Here is a 26930-nt window from a genome sequence, read left to right as displayed (position 1 = left end):
TAGGGGTGGTGGTGGAGACAGATAAGTCAGAGGCATTTTAAGGGACTTTTCATAGCACATGAATATGCAAGGAATGGAGGGATATGGGCCAAGGTCAGGCAGAAGGGATTGGTTTAATTTGGCGTCACGTTTGGCACAGCATCATTGGCTAAAGGGCCAGTTCCTGTGCTGTACAGTTCTATGTTCTACCTTCTAAGGAATCAGTGGTAATGGAGATAAAGCTTGAAAGTGGAGTTGTGGATTATCAGACCAATCACAACGTCATTGAATGGTGGAGTGGACTTGGTGGACCGACTTCTGTTTCTGAGTGTATTGGTCTAATGATCTTGTGAAATCTCCTCTTGTGGTTCAGTCCAGAATATGGGCGCGCTGTTTTTAAATGAGGCATCATTCATTCACAACAGAGACAAAGGGAAATGTTTTCTCTCAGGATTTTGGCACTAGCATGAGAAGGTGGTGGAGATAAGGTCATTGAATACTTTTTAAACTGGAGGCAGATGGAGGTTTATAAGGTGAGGGAATGAGACGTTATTAGGGCTAGATGGGAATGTGGCGTTCAAAATAAACATATCAGTGGAGCAGACTTATGAGGTGGAATGATCCATTCCCCTCATATTTCGTATGTTCATATGGTAGTTTGAGTTTTACCACTGCAATTATAATAGGTTTGAGAGTCTGCAGTAACTATATCTTTTGAGGATAATGCTCAGATATGAAATATGATACCACAGTCATGTTAAAAGTAGTTTCATCATTGTGTGATTGTTCATTGTATTTTGTATAAATACAGCTCACAGGAAAACTTCACTTGACAGCCCCACCCAACCAAAACATGTACTGATCCAACATTCAAGTTGAACAAATTGTCCCTTTGGATGTTTTTACTATTAGTGTTGGCTTTTAACTTGCTTTTCTGTGACTTTTTCTCAAGATGGTGAGTGATGATTGCAGGGTGGATCATGTGACAGTTTCTTTTCTTCCATCTCCTAAAATTATAGATTGTTTACAAAGAAATAATGTGCAGAAATGTTCTCGCAAAACACTGTGGCTGATGAGATGTTCTTTGAAGAAAAGGAAATAAATAAGCAAACAGGCACAAATTTGTCAAAAGGTTAAAACATTAATATTTTGTTCACCAGAATTTTGTGAGGTTGTCCTGAACTCTTACAATTTAATTTGTATTTAATTGAAGTTTCTGTTGACGTACTACTCGAGTAATTGGGGATTTTATCCAGTCAGTAACATTGTGGTTTATGTTGTTATTTCCATTTTTCTTGATCAGATGGACATTCACAGGGATAACAATGAAATATTCCGTGCAGAGATTCTGAATTATTGAGTTAATCTGCTCAGTGAAATTCTACAAATGACTTTCAGTGTACACCCTGTAAAACAATACAGATGGTAAGAGTTTGAGAAAACCCCTTGGAAACTTTAATTCCAGGGGTTTTATCTTCTTTTAGATTTCTTAGAGTTCTCACTGGGTGAGAACAACCTACATGGAATTTCACAATCATCCAGTTTCCCTGTCAGCTCAGAATATGATGTGAGGTTTCAGAAAGAACTCACTCCCATGGAAACTTACTGGAGCTTGAGTAACATGGGTTGTGTAGGAATTGTGACAATGGAGTCCAACTTGACATCAGGAGCAACTTGCTGCATCTTTTATGCATTTGCCAAGCAGTGAGGCAAGTTTCTCACTAGGCTGTAATGAGTTGCCAATGAAGAGGGTTGCAGCTTGTTCAGTGTCAGCATCCACCTTACCAATTATGCTGATCAAGTTAGATGTTGAGAATTCTCCACGAGACTGTAGGACATGGGAACAGAATTAGGCCATTGGCCCATCTGCCATTCGATCATGGCTGAAATGTTTCTCTACCCCATTCTCCCGCCTTCTCTCCATAACCCTTGATCCCCTTACTGATAATGAACCTATCTATCTTTGTCTTAGGTACACCCAATGACTTGGCCACCACAGCCTTCTGTGGCAATGAGTTCCATGAAGTCACTGTGCTCTGGTTAAAGTTATTCCTCCTCATCTCAGTTCTAAAGAGTTTTGTGTTTTCACTCTGAGGCTGTGCCCTCATGTCCTCATCTCTCCTACTAGTAGAAACATTTTCTCCACATCCGCTCTCTCCAGGCGTCTCATTATTCTGTACGTTTCAATGAGATCCTTCCTCATTCTGCTAAATTCCATTGAATTCCAGAGTTCTCAACTGCTCCTTCATCCTGGGGATCATTCTTGTAAACCTTCTGTGGGCCCCCCTCCAACACCAACACATCTTTCCTTAGATACAGAGCCCAAAACTGCTCATAACATTACAAATGTAGTCTTATATAGTTTATCGACAGTGACCACCATTATGGTCTCCACAGAAAACATAAAGAACCAGAGGGGGCTTTATTAAGGTGTAATATTTGGGCTTAGGGGCAGGGAGGATAGTTGAAGAGGAAGTTCATTTGTGGGAATAAGATGTTGAGATAGAGCGAGATAAAAAGGTTCATCAAGGCTCCGGGGATACCTGAATGATCAGGTGGAGCCAGGTGTCGATAGTATCCACTGTGAGCTGTGTTCCCTGCTATCACTTGCTGTTAACTAGATGTAAAATACAACTGGAAAATGGCCAGGGTGGGCAGAGTCAGTGTCAGGGACCCAGGTTTGATTCCAACCTCGGTTGACTGTGTGGATATTCTCACTACTTCTGCATGGGTTTCCTCCAGGTACTCTGGATTTCCCACGCAGTCCAATGATGTGCAGCTTAGGTGGACTGGCCATGCCAATAGAGTCCAGGGATGTAAGGCGAGGTGGATTAGCCATGGGAAATGCAGGGTTGCAGGGAAAGGATAGGGGCCGGATCTTTAGAGGATCAGTGCAGACCTGATGGGCTGATTGGCGTCTTTCCATACTGTAGAGATTCTATAATTCTAATTTAAAAACTCCAGTTTGGAATTGTCTGATTGTTTGTCTGTATGGGATTTTCTCCCATTGGATGCAGGTCTGGAGTACGCTTTGGGACACAGTGGGTGTCTTGAGAGGGTGTTTAGGTCAGTTGTACCAAAAGACAGATAAAGTGGTGGACATATCCTTGGCCAAAGTAAAACAATGGCTGCAGAACACATGGGACTGTATCTTTTGTTGTTTTTGGCTAAAGGATGTCAGTGTTTTCCGCAGATATCTGCAATGTGGCAAGTTATTCCAGGAACGGCGAATGTTAAGATGTGATTAGAATCAACAATGAGGGATGCCATGAGTTGGGGTGGGTAGTTAATGAGGCAGGTTTGGTAAGATATGGTGTGAAATCTCATTTGGCCTTGTGTATAAATATGGCTTTAAGAGGAGATGAGCCAATTAGCGACCAAATGATGTACACATGAAAGCAAAAGGCATTGCTGAGGTAGTAGATAGGTGCTTTGCATCTTGGGAAAATGTCATGGTGGCAGAAGGGTGATGTTGGAAATACTGGAGTTAAAAATGACTAAAATGTAGCTGTTAGAAAAGGGGAGTGTACTTAAAGATGAAAGGCTGCCAGGACTGGATAGGATGGTAGAAAACCAGAATAGATTTGCAAAAGGTTGTTCAAGTTGAAAACACTTAAATTAGATGGTTTGATGCAATAAATAAATTTGCAGTACAAGGATTTATGTGAATTTCCAAAAGAGATTTAAGAAGCTTCCACAAGAGGTACTGTTTACTGTAGTAATTCACCTAAAAAAACCCTTGCCCAGTGTGATGTAATGGTACATGTGGCAAACATCCAAAGGTATCAGCAGTGTCATCTGGGAAAATGCCACAAGCTTGCAGCAGTTCAGGTCTGACCTCTACAAAGAGGAGAAGAAAGCAGAAGATCCAGAAAAAAAAAAAATAAACATATGAGCTTAGCATTTTAAGAGCATGACTGATTTAAGAAGACACAGGATCAATTTTCCAACCATTATGAATGATGGTGCATATCTTTTTATACCTTGGAATTGTTTTAACTAACACAAGGAGTACAAGGTTGATATTGAAAGGAAGACAAAGCTGAAGGATCCCACAAATGTTTGCATTGAACTTCTGCTTTTACACCCTCTTTTCATCTATGAATAACTCTCCATAATTGTAAGTTCCTGTCTACACTATTACTCAGCAACTAATCTTTGTGTCATTGACAAATTTGGATATCTGGCTTTCTGTTGTGCTATCAAAGTACAGTTGAGGACCTAGTAAAGATCTTTGTGCAACTCAAATGGTCTCTTCTTTTCATTTCAAGTACATATCCAATCTCCACATGGCTATTTGACCATCTAAGCATTCTCAGAACCAGGTCAATCATATCCGGTCTATTCCATGAGCTTCCATTCTAGTCAACAATACCATATATGGAAGCTTACTGGATGTCTTTGAGAATCCCACAGAAATTCCCATATTGCAATTTTATTTACTTCCTCAAACCATTTAATTAGGTTCTTTTGACATGAGAAACCTTTTACAAATCCATGTTAGTTCCCTGTAATTAACTCCAATTTGTTTGTGCGCTCAGTCATTCGCAGTTTAATTATATATTCCAATAACTCTCTACAATAGATGTTTGATTCATAGGTCTTTATGTTCTTGGTTTCTCTTTCTATTCAAGGTCAGTAATAAAGGAGGAGGAAGTGGCTTCAGCAAAATTACTCTGAGTAGAAGGGTATAATCAGCTCAGAGGAGGAGGAGGAGGGATTTCATCATTATTTGAGAAAAAATAGTACGTGTCTTTACTGAGAGAACAAATGGGTACAGGGTATTTACTGAGACGGACTGTGGAACACAGTCAATACGGAGAATTTAGTGGGGTGCAGGGACTGTACTGAGCATTGAGTAGGTTTCAGGGTCTGTACTGAGCACTGAGTTGGGTACGGGGTCTGTACTGAGCACCAAATGCGGTACAGGATCTGTACTGAGCACTGAGTGAGGTACAGGATCTGTACTGAGCACTGAGTGGGGTACAGAGTCTGTACTGAGCACTGAGTGGGGTACAGGGTCTGTACTGAGCACTGAGTGGGGTACAGGGTCTGTACTGAGCACTGAGTGGGATACAGGGTCTGTACTGAGCACTGAGTGGGGTACAGGGTCTGTACTGAGCACTGAGTGGGGTACGGGGTCTGTACTGAGCACAGAGTGGGATACAGGGTCTGTACTGAGTACTGAGTGGGGTACAGGGTCTGTACTGAGCACTGAGTGGGGTACGGGGTCTGTACTGAGTACTACGTGGGGTACAGAGTCTGTACTGAGCACTGAGTGGGGTACAGGGTCTGTACTGAGCACAGAGTGGGATACAGGGTCTGTACTGAGTACTGAGTGGGGTACAGGGTCTGTACTGAGCACAGAGTGGGATACAGGGTCTGTACTGAGCACAGAGTGGGGTACAGGGTCTGTACTGAGCACAGAGTGGGGTACAGGGTCTGTACTGAGCACAGAGTGGGATACAGGGTCTGTACTGAGTACTGAGTGGGGTACAGGGTCTGTACTGAGCACTGAGTGGGGTACGGGGTCTGTACTGAGTACTACGTGGGGTACAGAGTCTGTACTGAGCACTGAGTGGGGTACGGGGTCTGTACTGAGCACAGAGTGGGATACAGGGTCTGTACTGAGTACTGAGTGGGGTACAGGGTCTGTACTGAGCACTGAGTGGGGTACGGGGTCTGTACTGAGTACTACGTGGGGTACAGAGTCTGTACTGAGCACTGAGTGGGGTACAGGGTCTGTACTGAGCACAGAGTGGGATACAGGGTCTGTACTGAGTACTGAGTGGGGTACAGGGTCTGTACTGAGCACTGAGTGGGGTACGGGGTCTGTACTGAGTACTACGTGGGGTACAGAGTCTGTACTGAGCACAGAGTGGGGTACAGGGTCTGTACTGAGCACAGAGTGGGGTACAGGGTCTGTACTGAGCACTGAGTGGGGTACAGGTTTGTACTGAGCACTGAGTGGGGTGCAGGGTCTGTACTGAGCACTGAGTTGGGTACGGGGTCTGTACTGAGCACCGAATGGGGTACAGGATCTGTACTGACCTCTGAGTGGGGTACAGGGTCTGTACTGCAGCACTGAGTGGGGTACAGGGTCTGTAACTGATCACTGAGTGGGGTACTGGGTCTGGCCTGAGCACTGAGTGGGGTACAGGGTCTGTAACTGATCACTGAGTGTGGCACAGGGTCTGTACTGATCACTGAGTGGGGTACGGGGTCTGTACTGAGCACAGAGTGGGGTACTGGGTCTGGACTGAGCACTGAGTGGGATACAGGTTCTGTACAGTGCAGTGAGTGGGGTACGGTGTCTGTAGTGAGCACTGAGTTGGGTGTAGGGTCTGTACTGAGCACTGTGTGGGGTATAGGTTCTATACTGGGGACTGAGTCAGGTTCGGGGTCTGTACTGAGCACTGAGTAGGGTACAGGGTCTGTACTGAGTACTAGGTGGGGTATAGACTTGTTTTGAGCACAGAGTGGGGTATAGGATCTGTACTGTGCACTGAGTGGGGTACAAGGTCTGTACTGAGCACTGAGAAGGGTACAGGGTCTGTACTGAGCACTGAGAAGGGTACAGGGTCTGTACTGAGCACTGAGTGGGATACAGGAACTGTACTGAGCACTGAGTGGGGTACAGGGTCTGTACTGAGCACTGAGTGGGGTACGGGGTCTGTACTGAGTACTACGTGGGGTACAGGGTTTGTACTGTGCACTGAGTGGGGTAAAGGGTCTGTACTGAGCACTGAGTTGGGTAAAGGGTCTGTACTGAGCACTGAGTGGGATACAGGAACTGTACTGAGCACTGAGTGGGGTACGGGGTCTGTACTGAGCACAGAGTGGGGTACAGGGTCTGTACAGTGCACTGAGTGAGGTATAGGGTCTGTACTGAGCACTGAGAAGGGTTCAGGGTCTGTACTGAGCACTGAGAAGGGTACAGGGTCTGCACTGAGCACTGAGTGGGGTACAGGGTCTGTACTGAGGACTGAGTGAGGTACAGGGTCTGTGCTGAGGACTGAGTGAGGTACAGGGTCTGTGCTGAGCACTGAGTGGGGTACAGGGACTGTACTGAGCACTGAGTGGGGTGCAGGGTCTGTACTGAGCACTGAGTGGGGTACAGGGACTGTACTGAGCACTGAGTGAGGTACAGGGACTGTACTGAGCACTGAGTGGGGTACAGGGTCTGTACTGAGCGCTGAGTGGGGAAAAGGTCTGAACTGAGCACTGTGTGGCGTACAGGGTCTGTACTGAGTACTAAGTGGGGTACAGCACTTGTACTGAGCACAGAGTGGGGTATAGGATCTGTACTGAGCACTGAGTGGGGTACAAGGTCTGTACTGAGCACAGAGTGGGGTATAGGATCTGTACTGAGCACTGAGTGGGATACAGTGTCTGTACTACAGGGTCTGTACTGAGCACGGAGAAGGGTACAGGGTCTGTACTGAGCACTGAGAAGGGTACAGGGTCTGTACTGAGCGCTGAGTGGGGTACAAGGTCTGTACTGAGCACTGAGTAGGGTACAGGGTCTGTACTGAGCACTGAGTGGGGTATAGGGTCTGTACTGAGCACTGAGTGGGGTACAGGATCTGTACTGAGCACTGAGTGGGGTACAGGGTCTGTACTGAGCATTGAGTTGGGTACAGGGTCCGTACTGAGTACTGATTGGGTACAGGGTCTGTACTGAGCGCTGAGTGGGGTACAGGGCCTGTACTGAGCATTGAGTGGGGTATAGGATCTTTACTGAGCACTGAGTGGGGTAAAGTGTCTGTACTGAGCACAGAGTGGCGTACCGGATCTGTACTGAGCAATGAGTCGGGTGTAGGGTCTGTACTGAGCACAGATTGGGATACTGAGTCAGTACTGAGTACTGAGTGGGGTACAGTGTCTGTACTGCACACTGAGTCAGGTTCAGGGTCTGTACATAGCACTGAGTCGAGTACAGGGTCCGTACGTAGCACTGAGTAGGGTTCTGGGTCCGTACTGAGCCCTGAGTGGGGTACAGGGTCTGTACTGAGCACTGAGTGGGATACAGGGTCTGTACTGAGCACTGAGTGGGGTACAGGGTCTGTCCTGAGCACTGAGTGGAGTACAGGGTCTGTACTGAGCATTGAGTTGGGTACAGGGTCTGTACTGAGTACTGATTGGGTACAGGGTCTGTACTGAGCGCTGAGTGGGGTACAGGGACTGTACTGAGCATTGAGTGGGGTATAGGATCTTTACTGAGTACTAAGTGGGGTACAGCGTTTGTACCCCACTTAGTCCTCAGTACTAAGTGATGATAGTACAACGTATCATCTGCCGTCATTTTCGTCACCTCCAAACAGACCCCACCACCAGTGATATATTTCCCTCCCCTCCCCTATCAGCGTTCTGAAAAGACCACTCCCTCCGTGATTCCCTCGTCAAGTCCACACCCCCCACCAACGCAACCTCCACTCCCGGCACCTTCCCCTGCAACCGCAAGAAATGCAAAACTTGCGCCCACACCTCCCCCCTCACTTCCCTCCAAGGCCCCAAGGGACACTTCCATATCCACCACAAATTCACCTGCACCTCCACACACATAATTTACTGCATCCTCTGCACCCGATGTGGCCTCCTCTATATTGGGGAGACAGGCCGCCTACTTGCGGAGCGTTTCAGAGAACATCTCTGGGACACCCGGACCAACCAACCCAACCACCCCGTGGCTCAACACTTCAACTCCCCCTCCCACTCCACCAAGGGCATGCAGATCCTTGGACTCCTCCATCGCCAGACCATGGCAACACGACAGTTGGAGGAAGAGCACCTCATCTTCTGCCTGGGAACCCTCCAACCACAAGGGATGAACTCAGATTACTCCAGTTTCCTCATTTCCCCTCCCCCATCTTGTCTCAGTCAAATCCCTCGAACTCAGCACCGCCTTCCTAACCTGCAATCTTCTTCCTGACCTCTCCGCCCCCACCCAACTCCGGCCTATCACCCTCACCTTGACCTTCCTCCACCTATCGCATTTCCAAAGCCCCTCCCCCTAGTCCCTCCTCCCTACCTTTTATCTTAGCCTGCTGGACACACTTTCCTCATTCCTGAAGAAGGGCTCATGCCCGAAACGTCGATTCTCCTGTTCATTGGATGCTGCCCAACCTGTTGCGCTTTTCCAGCAACACATTTTCAGCTCTGATCTCCAGCATCTGCAGTCCTCACTTTCTCCTACAGCGTTTGTAATGAGCACTGAGTGGGGTGCAGGGTCTGTACTGAGCTCTGAGCGGGGTACAGGGTCTGTACTGAGCACTGGGTGGGGTACAGGGTCTGTACTGAGCACTGAGTGGGGTATTGGATCTGTACTGTGCAGAGTGGGGTCCAGGATCAGTACTGCGCACTGAGTCGGGTACAGCGTTTGTAATGAGCACTGAGTGGGGTGCAGGGTCTGTACTGCGCACTGAGTGGGATTCAGGGTCTGTACTGAGCACTGAGTGGGGTACAGGGTCTGTACTGAGCACCGAGAAGGGTATATGGTCTGTATTGAGCACTGAGTGGGGTACAGGGCCTGTACTGAGCACTGAGTGGGGGATTGGACCTGTACTGAGCACACCCGGATACAGGGGCTGTACTCAGCACTGAGTGGGGTATAGGATCTGTACTGAGCACTGAGTGGGGTACTGGGTCTGTACTGCGCACCGAGTGGGGTACTGGGTCTGTACTGCGCACCGAGTGGGGTGCAGGGCCTGTGCTGCGCACCGAGTGGGGTGCAGGGCCTGTGCTGCGCACCGAGTGGGGTGCAGGGCCTGTGCTGCGCACCGAGTCGGGTGCAGGGCCTGTGCTGCGCACCGAGTCGGGTGCAGGGCCTGTGCTGCGCACCGAGTCGGGTGCAGGGCCTGTGCTGCGCACCGAGTCGGGTGCAGGGCCTGTGCTGCGCACCGAGTCGGGTGCAGGGCCTGTGCTGCGCACCGGGTGGGGTGCAGGGCCTGTGCTGCGCACCGGGTGGGGTGCAGGGCCTGTGCTGCGCACCGGGTGGGGTGCAGGGCCTGTGCTGCGCACCGGGTGGGGTGCAGGGCCTGTGCTGCGCACCGGGTGGGGTGCAGAGCCTGTGCTGCGCACCGGGTGGGGTGCAGAGCCTGTGCTGCGCACCGGGTGGGGTGCAGGGCCTGTGCTGCGCACCGGGTGGGGTGCAGGGCCTGTGCTGCGCACCGGGTGGGGTGCAGGGCCTGTGCTGCGCACCGGGTGGGGTGCAGGGCCTGTGCTGCGCACCGGGAGTGGGGTACAAGGTCTGTACTGAGCACCGAGTGGGATACAGGATCTGTGCTGTTTACTGGGTGGGGTACAGGATCTGTACTGAGCACTGAGTGGGGTACAGGATCTGTACTGAGCACTGAGTGGGGTACAGGATCTGTACTGAGCACTGAGTGGGGTACAGGATCTGTACTGAGCACTGAGTGGGGTACAGGATCTGTACTGAGCACTGAGTGGGGTACAGGATCTGTACTGAGCACTGAGTGGGGTACAGGATCTGTACTGAGCACTGAGTGGGGTACAGGATCTGTACTGAGCACTGAGTGGGGTACAGGATCTGTACTGAGCACTGAGTGGGGTACAGGATCTGTACTGAGCACTGAGTGGGGTACAGGATCTGTACTGAGCACTGAGTGGGGTACAGGATCTGTACTGAGCACTCAGTGGGATGCAGGATCTGTACTGAGCACTGAGTGGGATGCAGGATCTGTACTGAGCACTGAGTGGGGTGCAGGGTCTGTACTGAGCACTGAGTGGGGTGCAGGGTCTGTACTGAGCACTGAGTGGGGTGCAGGGTCTGTACTGAGCACTGAGTGGGGTGCAGGGTCTGTACTGAGCACTGAGTGGGGTGCAGGGTCTGTACTGAGCACTGAGTGGGGTGCAGGGTCTGTACTGAGCACTGAGTGGGGTGCAGGGTCTGTACTGAGCACTGAGTGGGGTGCAGGGTCTGTACTGAGCACTGAGTGGGGTGCAGGGTCTGTACTGAGCACTGAGTGGGGTGCAGGGTCTGTACTGAGCACTGAGTGGGGTGCAGGGTCTGTACTGAGCACTGAGTGGGGTGCAGGGTCTGTACTGAGCACTGAGTGGGGTGCAGGGTCTGTACTGAGCACTGAGTGGGGTGCAGGGTCTGTACTGAGCACTGAGTGGGGTGCAGGGTCTGTACTGAGCACTGAGTGGGGTGCAGGGTCTGTACTGAGCACTGAGTGGGGTGCAGGGTCTGTACTGAGCACTGAGTGGGGTGCAGGGTCTGTACTGAGCACTGAGTGGGGTGCAGGGTCTGTACTGAGCACTGAGTGGGGTGCAGGGTCTGTACTGAGCACTGAGTGGGGTGCAGGGTCTGTACTGAGCACTGAGTGGGGTGCAGGGTCTGTACTGAGCACTGAGTGGGGTGCAGGGTCTGTACTGAGCACTGAGTGGGGTGCAGGGTCTGTACTGAGCACTGAGTGGGGTGCAGGGTCTGTACTGAGCACTGAGTGGGGTGCAGGGTCTGTACTGAGCACTGAGTGGGGTGCAGGGTCTGTACTGAGCACTGAGTGGGGTGCAGGGTCTGTACTGAGCACTGAGTGGGGTGCAGGGTCTGTACTGAGCACTGAGTGGGGTGCAGGGTCTGTACTGAGCACTGAGTGGGGTGCAGGGTCTGTACTGAGCACTGAGTGGGGTACTGGGTCTGTACTGAGCACTGAGTGGGGTACAGGATCCTTACTGAGCACTGAGTGGGGTACAGGATCTGTACTGTGTGCTGAGTGAGGAGCAGCGTCTGTAGTGAGGATGGAGTGGGGAACACCGTAGAAACTGAGCACTGAGTGGAGTACAGGGTCTGTACTGAGCACTGAGTGGGGTACAGGGACTGTACTGAGCATTGAGTGGGGTACAGGGTCTGTGCTGTTTACTGGGTGGGGTACTGGATCTGTGCTGTTTACTGGGTGGGGTACAGGATCTGTACTGAGCACTGAGTGGGGTACAGGATCTGTACTGAGCACTGAGTGGGGTACAGGATCTGTACTGAGCACTGAGTGGGGTACAGGGTCTGTACTGAGCACTGAGTGGGGTACAGGGTCTGTACTGAGCACTGAGTGGGGTACAGGGTCTGTACTGAGCACTGAGTGGGGTACAGGGTCTGTACTGAGCACTGAGTGGGGTACAGGGTCTGTACTGAGCACTGAGTGGGGTACAGGGTCTGTACTGAGCACTGAGTGGGGTACAGGGTCTGTACTGAGCACTGAGTGGGGTACAGGGTCTGTACTGAGCACTGAGTGGGGTACTGGGTCTGTACTGAGCACTGAGTGGGGTACTGGGTCTGTACTGAGCACTGAGTGGGGTACAGGGTCTGTACTGAGCACTGAGTGGGGTACTTGGTTTTTACTGAGCATTGAGTGGGGTACAGGATCCTTACTGAGCACTGAGTAGGGCTTGGGGTCCGTACTGAGCACTGAGTGGTGTATAGGATCTGTACTGTGTGCTGAGTGAGGAGCAGCGTCTGTAGTGAGGATGGAGTGGGGAACACCGTAGAAACTGAGCACTGAGTGGAGTACAGGGTCTGTACTGAGCACTGAGTGGAGTACAGGGTCTGTACTGAGCACTGAGTGGGGTACAGGGTCTGTACTGAGCACTGAGTGGGGTACAGGGTCTGTACTGAGCACTGAGTGGGGTACAGAGTCTGTACTGAGCACTGAGTGGGGTACAGGGTCTGTACTGAGCACTGAGTGGGGTACAGGGTCTGTACTGAGCACTGAGTGGGGTACAGGGTCTGTACTGAGCACTGAGTGGGGTACAGGGTCTGTACTGAGCACTGAGTGGGGTACAGGGTCTGTACTGAGCACTGAGTGGGGTACAGGGTCTGTACTGAGCACTGAGTGGGGTACAGGGTCTGTACTGAGCACTGAGTGGGGTACAGGGTCTGTACTGAGCACTGAGTGGGGTACAGGGTCTGTACTGAGCACTGAGTGGGGTACAGGGTCTGTACTGAGCACTGAGTGGGGTACAGGGTCTGTACTGAGCACTGAGTGGGGTACAGGGTCTGTACTGAGCACTGAGTGGGGTACAGGGTCTGTACTGAGCACTGAGTGGGGTACAGGGTCTGTACTGAGCACTGAGTGGGGTACAGGGTCTGTACTGAGCACTGAGTGGGGTACAGGGTCTGTACTGAGCACTGAGTGGGGTACAGGGTCTGTACTGAGCACTGAGTGGGGTACAGGGTCTGTACTGAGCACTGAGTGGGGTACAGGGTCTGTACTGAGCACTGAGTGGGGTACAGGGTCTGTACTGAGCACTGAGTGGGGTACAGGGTCTGTACTGAGCACTGAGTGGGGTACAGGGTCTGTACTGAGCACTGAGTGGGGTACAGGGTCTGTACTGAGCACTGAGTGGGGTACAGGGTCTGTACTGAGCACTGAGTGGGGTACAGGGTCTGTACTGAGCACTGAGTGGGGTACAGGGTCTGTACTGAGCACTGAGTGGGGTACAGGGTCTGTACTGAGCACTGAGTGGGGTACAGGGTCTGTACTGAGCACTGAGTGGGGTACAGGGTCTGTACTGAGCACTGAGTGGGGTACAGGGTCTGTACTGAGCACTGAGTGGGGTACAGGGTCTGTACTGAGCACTGAGTGGGGTACAGGGTCTGTACTGAGCACTGAGTGGGGTACAGGGTCTGTACTGAGCACTGAGTGGGGTACAGGGTCTGTACTGAGCACTGAGTGGGGTACAGGGTCTGTACTGAGCACTGAGTGGGGTACAGGGTCTGTACTGAGCACTGAGTGGGGTACAGGGTCTGTACTGAGCACTGAGTGGGGTACAGGGTCTGTACTGAGCACTGAGTGGGGTACAGGGTCTGTACTGAGCACTGAGTGGGGTACTGGGTCTGTACTGAGCACTGAGTGGGGTACTGGGTCTGTACTGAGCACTGAGTGGGGTACTGGGTCTGTACTGAGCACTGAGTGGGGTACTGGGTCTGTACTGAGCACTGAGTGGGGTACTGGGTCTGTACTGAGCACTGAGTGGGGTACTGGGTCTGTACTGAGCACTGAGTGGGGTACTGGGTCTGTACTGAGCACTGAGTGGGGTACTGGGTCTGTACTGAGCACTGAGTGGGGTACTGGGTCTGTACTGAGCACTGAGTGGGGTACTGGGTCTGTACTGAGCACTGAGTGGGGTACTGGGTCTGTACTGAGCACTGAGTGGGGTTCAGGGTCTGTACTGAGCCCTGAGTGGGGTATAGGATCTGTACTGAGTCGGGTGTCGGGTCTGTACTGAGCACAGAGTGGGGTACAGGGTCTGTACTGAGCACTGAGTGGGGTATAGGATCTGTACTGAGCACTGTCAGGTACAGAATCTGTACTGAGCACTGAGTGGGGTACTGGATCTGTACTGAGCACTGAGTAGGTTTCAGGGTCTGTACTGAGCATGAGTGCGGTACAGGATCTCTACTGATCACTGAGTCAGGTTGAGGATCTGTACTGAGCACTGAGTGGGGTTCATGGTGTGTACTGAGCACTAAGTGGGGTACAGGGTCTGTACTGTGTGCTGAGTGAGGAGCAGCATCTGTAGTGAGGATGGAGTGGGGAACACCGTAGAAACTGAGCACTGAGTCACGGACAGGGTCTGTACTGAGCACTGAGTGGGGTACAGGGTCTGTACTGAGCACTGAGTCGGGTGTAGGGTCTGTACTGAGCACAGAGGGGGGTACAGGGTCTGTACTGAGTACAGAGTGGGATACAGAGTCAGTACTGAGCACCGCCTGGGGTTCATGGTCTGTACTGAGCACAGAGTGGGGTACTGGATCTGTGCGGAGCACTGAGTAGGGATCAGGGTCTGCACTGAGTACTGAGTCAGGTTCAGGCTCTAAAATGAGCACTGAGTGGAGTACAGGATCTGTACTGTGTACTGAGTGGAGTACAGGATCTGTACTGAGTACTGAGTGGAGTACAGGATCTGTACTGTGTACTGAGTGGAGTACAGGATCTGTACTGTGTACTGAGTGGAGTACAGGATCTGTACTGTGTACTGAGTGGAGTACAGGATCTGTACTGTGTACTGAGTGGAGTACAGGATCTGTACTGTGTACTGAGTGGAGTACAGGATCTGTACTGTGTACTGAGTGGAGTACAGGATCTGTACTGTGTACTGAGTGGAGTACAGGATCTGTACTGTGTACTGAGTGGAGTACAGGATCTGTACTGTGTACTGAGTGGGGTACAGGATCTGTACTGTGTACTGAGTGGGGTACAGGATCTGTACTGTGTACTGAGTGGGGTACAGGATCTGTCCTGTGTACTGAGTGGGGTACAGGGTCTGTCCTGTGCACTGAGTGGGGTACAGGGTCTGTCCTGTGCACTGAGTGGGGTACAGGGTCTGTCCTGTGCACTGAGTGGGGTACAGGGTCTGTCCTGTGCACTGAGTGGGGTACAGGGTCTGTCCTGTGCACTGAGTGGGGTACAGGGTCTGTCCTGTGCACTGAGTGGGGTACAGGGTCTGTCCTGTGCACTGAGTGGGGTACAGGGTCTGTCCTGTGCACTGAGTGGGGTACAGGGTCTGTCCTGTGCACTGAGTGGGGTACAGGGTCTGTCCTGTGCACTGAGTGGGGTACAGGGTCTGTCCTGTGCACTGAGTGGGGTACAGGGTCTGTCCTGTGCACTGAGTGGGGTACAGGGTCTGTCCTGTGCACTGAGTGGGGTACAGGGTCTGTCCTGTGCACTGAGTGGGGTACAGGGTCTGTCCTGTGCACTGAGTGGGGTACAGGGTCTGTCCTGTGCACTGAGTGGGGTACAGGGTCTGTCCTGTGCACTGAGTGGGGTACAGGGTCTGTCCTGTGCACTGAGTGGGGTACAGGGTCTGTCCTGTGCACTGAGTGGGGTACAGGGTCTGTCCTGTGCACTGAGTGGGGTACAGGGTCTGTCCTGTGCACTGAGTGGGGTACAGGGTCTGTCCTGTGCACTGAGTGGGGTACAGGGTCTGTCCTGTGCACTGAGTGGGGTACAGGGTCTGTCCTGTGCACTGAGTGGGGTACAGGGTCTGTCCTGTGCACTGAGTGGGGTACAGGGTCTGTCCTGTGCACTGAGTGGGGTACAGGGTCTGTCCTGTGCACTGAGTGGGGTACAGGGTCTGTCCTGTGCACTGAGTGGGGTACAGGGTCTGTCCTGTGCACTGAGTGGGGTACAGGGTCTGTCCTGTGCACTGAGTGGGGTACAGGGTCTGTCCTGTGCACTGAGTGGGGTACTGGGTCTGTCCTGTGCACTGAGTGGGGTACTGGGTCTGTCCTGTGCACTGAGTGGGGTACTGGGTCTGTCCTGTGCACTGAGTGGGGTACTGGGTCTGTCCTGTGCACTGAGTGGGGTACTGGGTCTGTCCTGTGCACTGAGTGGGGTACTGGGTCTGTCCTGTGCACTGAGTGGGGTACTGGGTCTGTCCTGTGCACTGAGTGGGGTACAGGGTCTGTCCTGTGCACTGAGTGGGGTACAGGGTCTGTCCTGTGCACTGAGTGGGGTACAGGGTCTGTCCTGTGCACTGAGTGGGGTACAGGGTCTGTCCTGTGCACTGAGTGGGGTACAGGGTCTGTCCTGTGCACTGAGTGGGGTACAGGGTCTGTCCTGTGCACTGAGTGGGGTACAGGGTCTGTCCTGTGCACTGAGTGGGGTACAGGGTCTGTCCTGTGCACTGAGTGGGGTACAGGGTCTGTCCTGTGCACTGAGTGGGGTACAGGGTCTGTCCTGTGCACTGAGTGGGGTACAGGGTCTGTCCTGTGCACTGAGTGGGGTACAGGGTCTGTCCTGTGCACTGAGTGGGGTACAGGGTCTGTCCTGTGCACTGAGTGGGGTACAGGGTCTGTCCTGTGCACTGAGTGGGGTACAGGGTCTGTCCTGTGCACTGAGTGGGGTACAGGGTCTGTCCTGTGCACTGAGTGGGGTACAGGGTCTGTCCTGTGCACTGAGTGGGGTACAGGGTCTGTCCTGTGCACTGAGTGGGGTACAGGGTCTGTCCTGTGCACTGAGTGGGGTACAGGGTCTGTCCTGTGCACTGAGTGGGGTACAGGGTCTGTCCTGTGCACTGAGTGGGGTACAGGGTCTGTCCTGTGCACTGAGTGGGGTACAGGGTCTGTCCTGTGCACTGAGTGGGGTACAGGGTCTGTCCTGTGCACTGAGTGGGGTACAGGGTCTGTCCTGTGCACTGAGTGGGGTACAGGGTCTGTCCTGTGCACTGAGTGGGGTACAGGGTCTGTCCTGTGCACTGAGTGGGGTACAGGGTCTGTCCTGTGCACTGAGTGGGGTACAGGGTCTGTCCTGTGCACTGAGTGGGGTACAGGGTCTGTCCTGTGCACTGAGTGGGGTACAGGGTCTGTCCTGTGCACTGAGTGGGGTACAGGGTCTGTCCTGTGCACTGAGTGGGGTACAGGGTCTGTCCTGTGCACTGAGTGGGGTACAGGGTCTGTCCTGTGCACTGAGTGGGGTACAGGGTCTGTCCTGTGCACTGAGTGGGGTACAGGGTCTGTCCTGTGCACTGAGTGGGGTACAGGGTCTGTCCTGTGCACTGAGTGGGGTACAGGGTCTGTCCTGTGCACTGAGTGGGGTACAGGGTCTGTCCTGTGCACTGAGTGGGGTACAGGGTCTGTCCTGTGCACTGAGTGGGGTACAGGGTCTGTCCTGTGCACTGAGTGGGGTACAGGGTCTGTCCTGTGCACTGAGTGGGGTACAGGGTCTGTCCTGTGCACTGAGTGGGGTACAGGGTCTGTCCTGTGCACTGAGTGGGGTACAGGGTCTGTCCTGTGCACTGAGTGGGGTACAGGGTCTGTCCTGTGCACTGAGTGGGGTACAGGGTCTGTCCTGTGCACTGAGTGGGGTACAGGGTCTGTCCTGTGCACTGAGTGGGGTACAGGGTCTGTCCTGTGCACTGAGTGGGGTACAGGGTCTGTCCTGTGCACTGAGTGGGGTACAGGGTCTGTCCTGTGCACTGAGTGGGGTACAGGGTCTGTCCTGTGCACTGAGTGGGGTACAGGGTCTGTCCTGTGCACTGAGTGGGGTACAGGGTCTGTCCTGTGCACTGAGTGGGGTACAGGGTCTGTCCTGTGCACTGAGTGGGGTACAGGGTCTGTCCTGTGCACTGAGTGGGGTACAGGGTCTGTCCTGTGCACTGAGTGGGGTACAGGGTCTGTCCTGTGCACTGAGTGGGGTACAGGGTCTGTCCTGTGCACTGAGTGGGGTACAGGGTCTGTCCTGTGCACTGAGTGGGGTACAGGGTCTGTCCTGTGCACTGAGTGGGGTACAGGGTCTGTCCTGTGCACTGAGTGGGGTACAGGGTCTGTCCTGTGCACTGAGTGGGGTACAGGGTCTGTCCTGTGCACTGAGTGGGGTACAGGGTCTGTCCTGTGCACTGAGTGGGGTACAGGGTCTGTCCTGTGCACTGAGTGGGGTACAGGGTCTGTCCTGTGCACTGAGTGGGGTACAGGGTCTGTCCTGTGCACTGAGTGGGGTACAGGGTCTGTCCTGTGCACTGAGTGGGGTACAGGGTCTGTCCTGTGCACTGAGTGGGGTACAGGGTCTGTCCTGTGCACTGAGTGGGGTACAGGGTCTGTCCTGTGCACTGAGTGGGGTACAGGGTCTGTCCTGTGCACTGAGTGGGGTACAGGGTCTGTCCTGTGCACTGAGTGGGGTACAGGGTCTGTCCTGTGCACTGAGTGGGGTACAGGGTCTGTCCTGTGCACTGAGTGGGGTACAGGGTCTGTCCTGTGCACTGAGTGGGGTACAGGGTCTGTCCTGTGCACTGAGTGGGGTACAGGGTCTGTCCTGTGCACTGAGTGGGGTACAGGGTCTGTCCTGTGCACTGAGTGGGGTACAGGGTCTGTCCTGTGCACTGAGTGGGGTACAGGGTCTGTCCTGTGCACTGAGTGGGGTACAGGGTCTGTCCTGTGCACTGAGTGGGGTACAGGGTCTGTCCTGTGCACTGAGTGGGGTACAGGGTCTGTCCTGTGCACTGAGTGGGGTACAGGGTCTGTCCTGTGCACTGAGTGGGGTACAGGGTCTGTCCTGTGCACTGAGTGGGGTACAGGGTCTGTCCTGTGCACTGAGTGGGGTACAGGGTCTGTCCTGTGCACTGAGTGGGGTACAGGGTCTGTCCTGTGCACTGAGTGGGGTACAGGGTCTGTCCTGTGCACTGAGTGGGGTACAGGGTCTGTCCTGTGCACTGAGTGGGGTACAGGGTCTGTCCTGTGCACTGAGTGGGGTACAGGGTCTGTCCTGTGCACTGAGTGGGGTACAGGGTCTGTCCTGTGCACTGAGTGGGGTACAGGGTCTGTCCTGTGCACTGAGTGGGGTACAGGGTCTGTCCTGTGCACTGAGTGGGGTACAGGGTCTGTCCTGTGCACTGAGTGGGGTACAGGGTCTGTCCTGTGCACTGAGTGGGGTACAGGGTCTGTCCTGTGCACTGAGTGGGGTACAGGGTCTGTCCTGTGCACTGAGTGGGGTACAGGGTCTGTCCTGTGCACTGAGTGGGGTACAGGGTCTGTCCTGTGCACTGAGTGGGGTACAGGGTCTGTCCTGTGCACTGAGTGGGGTACAGGGTCTGTCCTGTGCACTGAGTGGGGTACAGGGTCTGTCCTGTGCACTGAGTGGGGTACAGGGTCTGTCCTGTGCACTGAGTGGGGTACAGGGTCTGTCCTGTGCACTGAGTGGGGTACAGGGTCTGTCCTGTGCACTGAGTGGGGTACAGGGTCTGTCCTGTGCACTGAGTGGGGTACAGGGTCTGTCCTGTGCACTGAGTGGGGTACAGGGTCTGTCCTGTGCACTGAGTGGGGTACAGGGTCTGTCCTGTGCACTGAGTGGGGTACAGGGTCTGTCCTGTGCACTGAGTGGGGTACAGGGTCTGTCCTGTGCACTGAGTGGGGTACAGGGTCTGTCCTGTGCACTGAGTGGGGTACAGGGTCTGTCCTGTGCACTGAGTGGGGTACAGGGTCTGTCCTGTGCACTGAGTGGGGTACAGGGTCTGTCCTGTGCACTGAGTGGGGTACAGGGTCTGTCCTGTGCACTGAGTGGGGTACAGGGTCTGTCCTGTGCACTGAGTGGGGTACAGGGTCTGTCCTGTGCACTGAGTGGGGTACAGGGTCTGTCCTGTGCACTGAGTGGGGTACAGGGTCTGTCCTGTGCACTGAGTGGGGTACAGGGTCTGTCCTGTGCACTGAGTGGGGTACAGGGTCTGTCCTGTGCACTGAGTGGGGTACAGGGTCTGTCCTGTGCACTGAGTGGGGTACAGGGTCTGTCCTGTGCACTGAGTGGGGTACAGGGTCTGTCCTGTGCACTGAGTGGGGTACAGGGTCTGTCCTGTGCACTGAGTGGGGTACAGGGTCTGTCCTGTGCACTGAGTGGGGTACAGGGTCTGTCCTGTGCACTGAGTGGGGTACTGGGTCTGTCCTGTGCACTGAGTGGGGTACTGGGTCTGTCCTGTGCACTGAGTGGGGTACTGGGTCTGTCCTGTGCACTGAGTGGGGTACTGGGTCTGTCCTGTGCACTGAGTGGGGTACTGGGTCTGTCCTGTGCACTGAGTGGGGTACTGGGTCTGTCCTGTGCACTGAGTGGGGTACTGGGTCTGTCCTGTGCACTGAGTGGGGTACTGGGTCTGTCCTGTGCACTGAGTGGGGTACTGGGTCTGTCCTGTGCACTGAGTGGGGTACTGGGTCTGTCCTGTGCACTGAGTGGGATACAGAGTCAGTACTGAGCACCGAGTGGGGTACTGGATCTGTGCGGAGCACTGAGTAGGGATCAGGGTCTGCACTGAGTACTGAGTCAGGTTCAGGCTCTAAAATGAGCACTGAGTGGGGTACAGGATCTGTACTGAGCACTGAGTGGGGTACAGGATCTGTACTGAGCACTGTCAGGTACAGGGTCTCTACTGAGCCCTGACTGGGGTACAGGATCTGTACTGAGCACTGAGTGGGGGATGGGACCTGTACTGAGCACACTCAGGTACAGGGGCTGTACTGAGCACTGAGTAGGTTTCAGGTGGGGTACAGGGCCCGTACTGAGCGCTGAGTGGGGTACGGGGCCCGTACTGAGCGCTGAGTGGGGTACGGGGCCCGTACTGAGCGCTGAGTGGGGTACGGGGCCCGTACTGAGCGCTGAGTGGGGTACGGGGCCCGTACTGAGCGCTGAGTGGGGTACGGGGCCCGTACTGAGCGCTGAGTGGGGTACGGGGCCCGTACGGAGCGCTGAGTGGGGTACGGGGCCCGTACGGAGCGCTGAGTGGGGTACGGGGCCCGTACCGAGCACTTCGTGGGGTACTTGGTTTGTACCGAGCATTGAGTGGGGTACGGGGTCTGTACCGAGCACTGAGTCAGGTTCGGGGTCTGTACCGAGCACTGAGTGAGGTACAAGGTCTTTACTGAGCACTGAGTGAGGTACAAGGTCTTTACTGAGCACTGAGTCAGGTTGAGGATCTGTACTGATCTCTGAGTGGGGTACAGGGTCTGTACTGAGCAATGAGTGGGGTACAGGGTCTGTACAGAGCACTGAGTGGAGTAAGTGTCTGTCCTGAGCACTAAGTGGGGTACTGGATCTGTACGGAGCACTGAGTAGGGTTCAGGGTCTGTACCGAGCACTGAGTAGGGCTCAGGGTCTGTACCGAGCACTGAGTGGGCTACAGGGTCTATACGGAGCACTGAGTAGGGTTCAGAGTCTGTACTGTGCACTGAGGGGGTACAGGGTCTGTACTGAGCAATGAGTAGTGTACAGTGTCTGTACTGAGCACTGAGTAGTGTACAGTGTCTGTACTGAGCAGTGCACAGTGTCTGTACTGAGCAGTGCACAGTGTCTGTACTGAGCACTGAGTAGTGTACAGTGTCTGTACTGAGCACTGAGTGGAGTACAGGGTCTGTACTGAGCACTAAGTGGGGTACTGGATCTGTACGGAGCACTGAGTAGGGTTCAGGGTCTGTACTGAGCACTGAGTAGGGCTTAGGGTCTGTACCGAGCGCTGAGTGGGCTACAGGGTCTGTACGGAGCACTGAGTAGGGCTCAGGGTCTGTACCGAGCGCTGAGTGGGCTACAGGGTCTGTACGGAGCACTGAGTAGGGTTCAGGGTCTGTACTGAGCACTGAGTAGGGCTCAGGGTCTGTACCGAGCACTAAGTGTGCTACAGGATCTGTACCGAGCACTGAGTGGTGTTCAGGGTCTGTACTGACACCGAGTGGGGTACACGGTTTGTACTGAGCACTGAGTGGGGTTCATGGTGTGTTGTGAGCACTGAGTGGGGTACAGGGTCTGTACTGTGTGCTGAGTGAGGAGCAGTGTCTGTAGTGAGGATGGAGTGGGGAACACTGTAGAAACTGAGCACTGAATGGGGTATAGGGTCTGTACTGAGCACTGAGTGGGGTATGGGGTCTGTACTGAGTACAGAGTGGGGTCAGGGGTCTGTGAGAGGAAGCACAAAAGGCCAACATTTTGGATGTAAATTTGTTTCAGAAAAATGTTTCTGAAAAAGATCACACTTGTGGGAAAGCTCGATTGTACATGTCAGAGTTGACTAAAAATGTTTTAAGACTCCCTTTAAGCATTTGTTTTTAAACTGAATGTGGTAGTCATTCCTCGTAATTATCCTTGCACTTATTGTTGCACTTATTGCTCTCATGCAATAAGCCTTCTTGTGAGCTAAGAACAGTGCCTGTTCTGTAGATGTGCTTTGGGACTGTTTTCCCAGCCAGTAATCAATTGACTAGTCCAATAAAGGTCACTGAACTCATAACAGGAACTGATTTTTCTTTCTCTGCAGATGCTGCCAGATCTGCTGAGTCTCTCCAGCACTTTCTGTTTTTGTCAAAGGCAAAGGAGGATCCATAAAAGTAAACTATCATTCATAGTCATACAGCACAGAAACAGGCCCTTTAACTCGGCCATGCTGACCAAGTTTCTGAAACGAAACTAGCCCCATTTGCCTCTGTCTGGCCCATATCTCTCCTATCCATGCAACTGTCCAAATGATTTTTGAATGTTATAATTATATCCACTCCACCACTTCCTCTAGCAGCTTGTTCTATATATGCACTACCCACTGTGTGAAAAAGTTGCCCCTCAGCTCCCTTTTAAATCTTTCCCCTCTCTTCTTAAAATTAAAACCTTATAGAGGTTTACAAAATTATGAGGGGCATGGATAGGATAAACATGCAAAGTCTTTTCCCTAGAGTCAGGGAAACCAGAACTAGAGGGCATAGGTTTAGGGTGAGAGGGGAAAGATATAAAAGAGCCCTAAGGTGCAACTTTTTCACGCAGAGGGTGGTACGTGTATGGAATGAGCTGCCAGAGGATGTGGTGGAGGCTGGTACAATTGCAACATTTAAGAGGCATTTGGATGGGTATATGAATAGGAAGGGTTTGGAGGGATATGGGCCGGGTGCTGGTAGGTGGGACTAGATTGGGTTGGGATATCTGGTCGGCATGGACCATGCTGTACATCTCTATGACTCTATGACTCTAGTCCCCCAACCTCTGGAAAAGACTTTTGCTATTCACCTTGTTCATGCTCCTCACAATTTCTTAAACCTCTACAAGGTCACCTCTCAGCCTCCTATGCTCCAGGCTCTATCCAGCCTCTCCTTGTTAGGTGAATTGGCCATGCTAAATTGCCTGTAGTGTTAGGTGAAGGGGTAAATGTAGGGGAATGGGTCTGGGTGGGTTGCCCTTCGGAAGGTCGGTGTGGACTCGTTGGGCCGAAGGGCCTGTTTCCACACTGTAAGTAATCTAATCTATTCTTATCAAAACCTTCCAATCTCAGTAATACCCTTGTCAATCATTTTTGCACCCTTTATAGTTTAACAGCATTCCTTTGGAACGATGACCAGAATTGTATGCAGTACATTAAATGTCCTGTACATGAAGTCCGAACTCCTGAACTCAATGCTTTGACTGATAAAGGCAAGTGTGCCAAGCACCTTCTTCACCACTCCATCTATCTGTGATACCACTTTCACGGAACTGTGCACCCTCACCCTGTTCGACAACACTCCACAGGCCCCAGCCTTTAACTGCGTCAGTCCTACCCCAGTTTGCTTTGCCAAAATGCAACAACCCTGTATTTATCTAAATTAAATTCCATCTACCATTCCTCAGCCCAAGGGCCCAGTTGATCAAGAACCTATTGTACTCTTAGATAACTTTCATCACTGTCTGCTATGCCACTAATTTTGGTGTCATTCACAAACTTACTCATCATGCCTCCTATATTCTCATCCAAATTGTTCACACAAATGATGAACAAAAGTGGACCCAGTACCGTTCTCTTCAGAACGCCACTGGTCACAGGCCTCCAGTCCGAAAAACAACCCTCTACTGTTTCAGTCCCATTCCACTGCCAGACTAGTTTAAACCCTCCCGAGTAGATCTAACAAATCTCCCCCTTCATGACATTGGTTCCCCTCCAGTTCAGGTGCAACCTGTCCCTCTTTTACAGGTCACCTCTGCCCCAGAAGAAACTGCTCAAATCAAACTGCTGTCATGGCAGGTGCTGCCTGGCCTGTTGAGTATTTGCAAAATTTTAAAGATTTTGTTTGGCTTTCGTTCTTGCATAGTTCCCACTTTGTTGATGTTATAATTCTGGTAGTTTATAACCCCACCTAGTGACCAGTATCAGATTTAACCGAAGGAGTACGAAATGATAGGAAGATTGCAAGGCATTGTTACCATATTATCTGTTAAATGCTGCTTGTTTGACACCAGGGATTTATCACATCGAAGCCATGTAATCAATCATGATATCAGATAAATATTGGTTGTGATTACACCGGTATATTTTTCATGGACAAATAGTTACCCAGCAATATGAGTGCAACAAAAAAAAACGAAAGAACTGCGATTGCTGGAAATTGTGGAACCTTACTAGTCATTTAAACAGAAGGGTACAACACACAAAATGAAGCCATTCTGCTCATCTAGATTTCACTATTTTAGGGCATAATTTGGATATTCTGAGAACATTATCTTACTTAGATTTTCATAGAATCCCTACTGTGTGGAAACAGGCCCAACAAGTTCACACCAACCCTCTGAAGGATAACCCACCCAGATGCATTCCCCTACCCTATTATTTTACATTTATCCCAAACTAATGCACCTTTCCTACACATCCATGAACACTGTGGGCAATTTAGCATGACCAATTCACCTGGCCTGTACGAGGACACCGGAACACCCAGGAGAAACTCATGCAGACACGGAGAGAATGTGCAAACTCCACATAGACAGTCACATGAGGCTGGAATTGAACCCAGGTCCCTGGTGCTGTGAGGCAGCAGTGCTAACCACTGAGCCACTGTGCTATCTCTTGACTAGGACACAAATTGGTTTGTAAAAAATATTGGAGGAGAAAGTGAGGACTGCAGATGCTGGAGATCAGAGCTGAAAATGTGTTGCTGGAAAAGCGCAGCAGGGCAGGCAGCATCCAAGGAACAGGAGAATCGACGTTTCGGGCATAAGCAACACTGTCACAGACACTGTAAACGCCCAGGAAATTATTTTGTCAGTGACTTCCATGTTTATTTAATCAGTTCCCTAATTTCCTGAGACTTTTGAACCACCCCAACATTTCCCTCACTGAAATCGCTGCACTGCTAGCTATGGTAGCCGTACACTCTGGTAAAATCAATGGCAACTTTGAGTCAGTTGAATTAAATCCACTGTGATTATTACTGTCAGTTTGTTACATCTAGTCCTGTTCCCAGTGGCAAATAAAAGCAGTTTAGTGGCAGCACAATGTAACCTCAATGTGCTGTGCTGCAAGTGTGTGGACTGAAAAATTAAATGAAAAGAGCAATGAAAAGTTGTCAAACACTCTGCTGTAAGAGACCCACTTTTGTGATGTATATATATATCTCTTTCTCTCTCTCTCTCTCTCTCTCTGTCCAAGACATCTGTGTTCTTCCAGACTCTCTCTTATTGAGTGCAAAGCTATCCTGCAAAAATATTAAGAGTACACTAATGTGGATAAATTGAAAATGGACAAGGAAGCTTAACTGGTCATGCAAACTAACAGAATGAAACAGAAAATGTATGCAAGGGAGCAGGCAAAATCTCAGGGGATGTGAGAAAGTGTGCAGTGTAAAGTATCAGAAAAGTGAAAAAGTGAATTCAAGTCCAAACAAGGTGAAAGCAGAATGGTGTTGGAGCCAGTTATGGGGATAATAGATAATGATTTTGTGAGCATATGTGGAAGGAAATATTGCAATTGAATTAGAGCAGGGATTGATTGGTACTGTTTGTTGGGGAGGTAAAACAGTTTTCAGTCTGAAGGAAGATTTACCTTTGGAGCTCTGGTAAGGTCTTTAAACCTTTTCTTACACTGTCAGGTTCTAGGGGATCTGGAGAGCTGATCACTTATTTAAAATCGACTGAATATCAAAATTCGGCCCACTGCATAAGCCTAATAGATTCTGCATTGAACTTAATTTAAAACATTTAATCTAAGTTCAGTTTTTAATGTGTGTTTCAGATGTCATGGAACCCCATATTGATGTGCAAGTGGAAGTGGAAAACTCTACTACTATCCATGTTAAGTGGGACTCACATCTTCATTCCGTATTGCAATGTGTTCTGGTCATCTTCGTGAAAGGAAGCAAGGAAGATGAGATATTTTTACTGCCCAGGTAAAACAATGTACAGAGGGTCTGAGGAGAAAAAGGAACATTCAAATATTTGCATTGCATACAGATCTAGGTGGGCGGCACGGTGGCACAGTGGTTAGCACTGCTGCCTCACAGCGCCAGAGACCCGGGTTCAATTCCCGCCTCAGGCGACTGACTGTGTGGAGTTTGCACGTTCTCCCCGTGTCTGCGTGGGTTTCCTCCGGGTGCTCCGGTTTCCTCCCACAGTCCAAAAGATGTGCAGGGTCAGGTGAATTGGCCATGCTAAAATTGCCCGTAGTGTTAGGTAAGGGGTAAATGTAGGGGTATGGGTGGGTTTCGCTTCGGCGGGTCGGTGTGGACTTGTTGGGCCAAA

General features: G+C 51.8%; 1 protein-coding gene across 3 annotated transcripts in view; it reads left to right on the top strand.

The window, feature by feature from the left end:
• Positions 1–26930, top strand: part of LOC122549391 (uncharacterized) — a 124351-nt gene that overhangs the window by 17700 nt on the left and 79721 nt on the right. For all 3 annotated transcript variants that reach the window (XM_087988889.1, XM_087988897.1, XM_043689139.2), the window contains exon 2: positions 26425–26578. In XM_087988889.1, the coding sequence (XP_087845015.1) occupies positions 26425–26578 (154 nt within the window). The remainder of the gene's footprint in view (positions 1–26424; positions 26579–26930) is intronic.

This window comes from Chiloscyllium plagiosum, unplaced genomic scaffold, assembly GCF_037043375.1.
Source record: "Chiloscyllium plagiosum isolate Xiang-an unplaced genomic scaffold, Cpla_swu_hap1 HiC_scaffold_1, whole genome shotgun sequence".
Classification (NCBI taxonomy): Eukaryota; Metazoa; Chordata; class Chondrichthyes; order Orectolobiformes; family Hemiscylliidae; genus Chiloscyllium; species Chiloscyllium plagiosum.
This window is presented reverse-complemented; position numbering and strand designations above follow the sequence as displayed.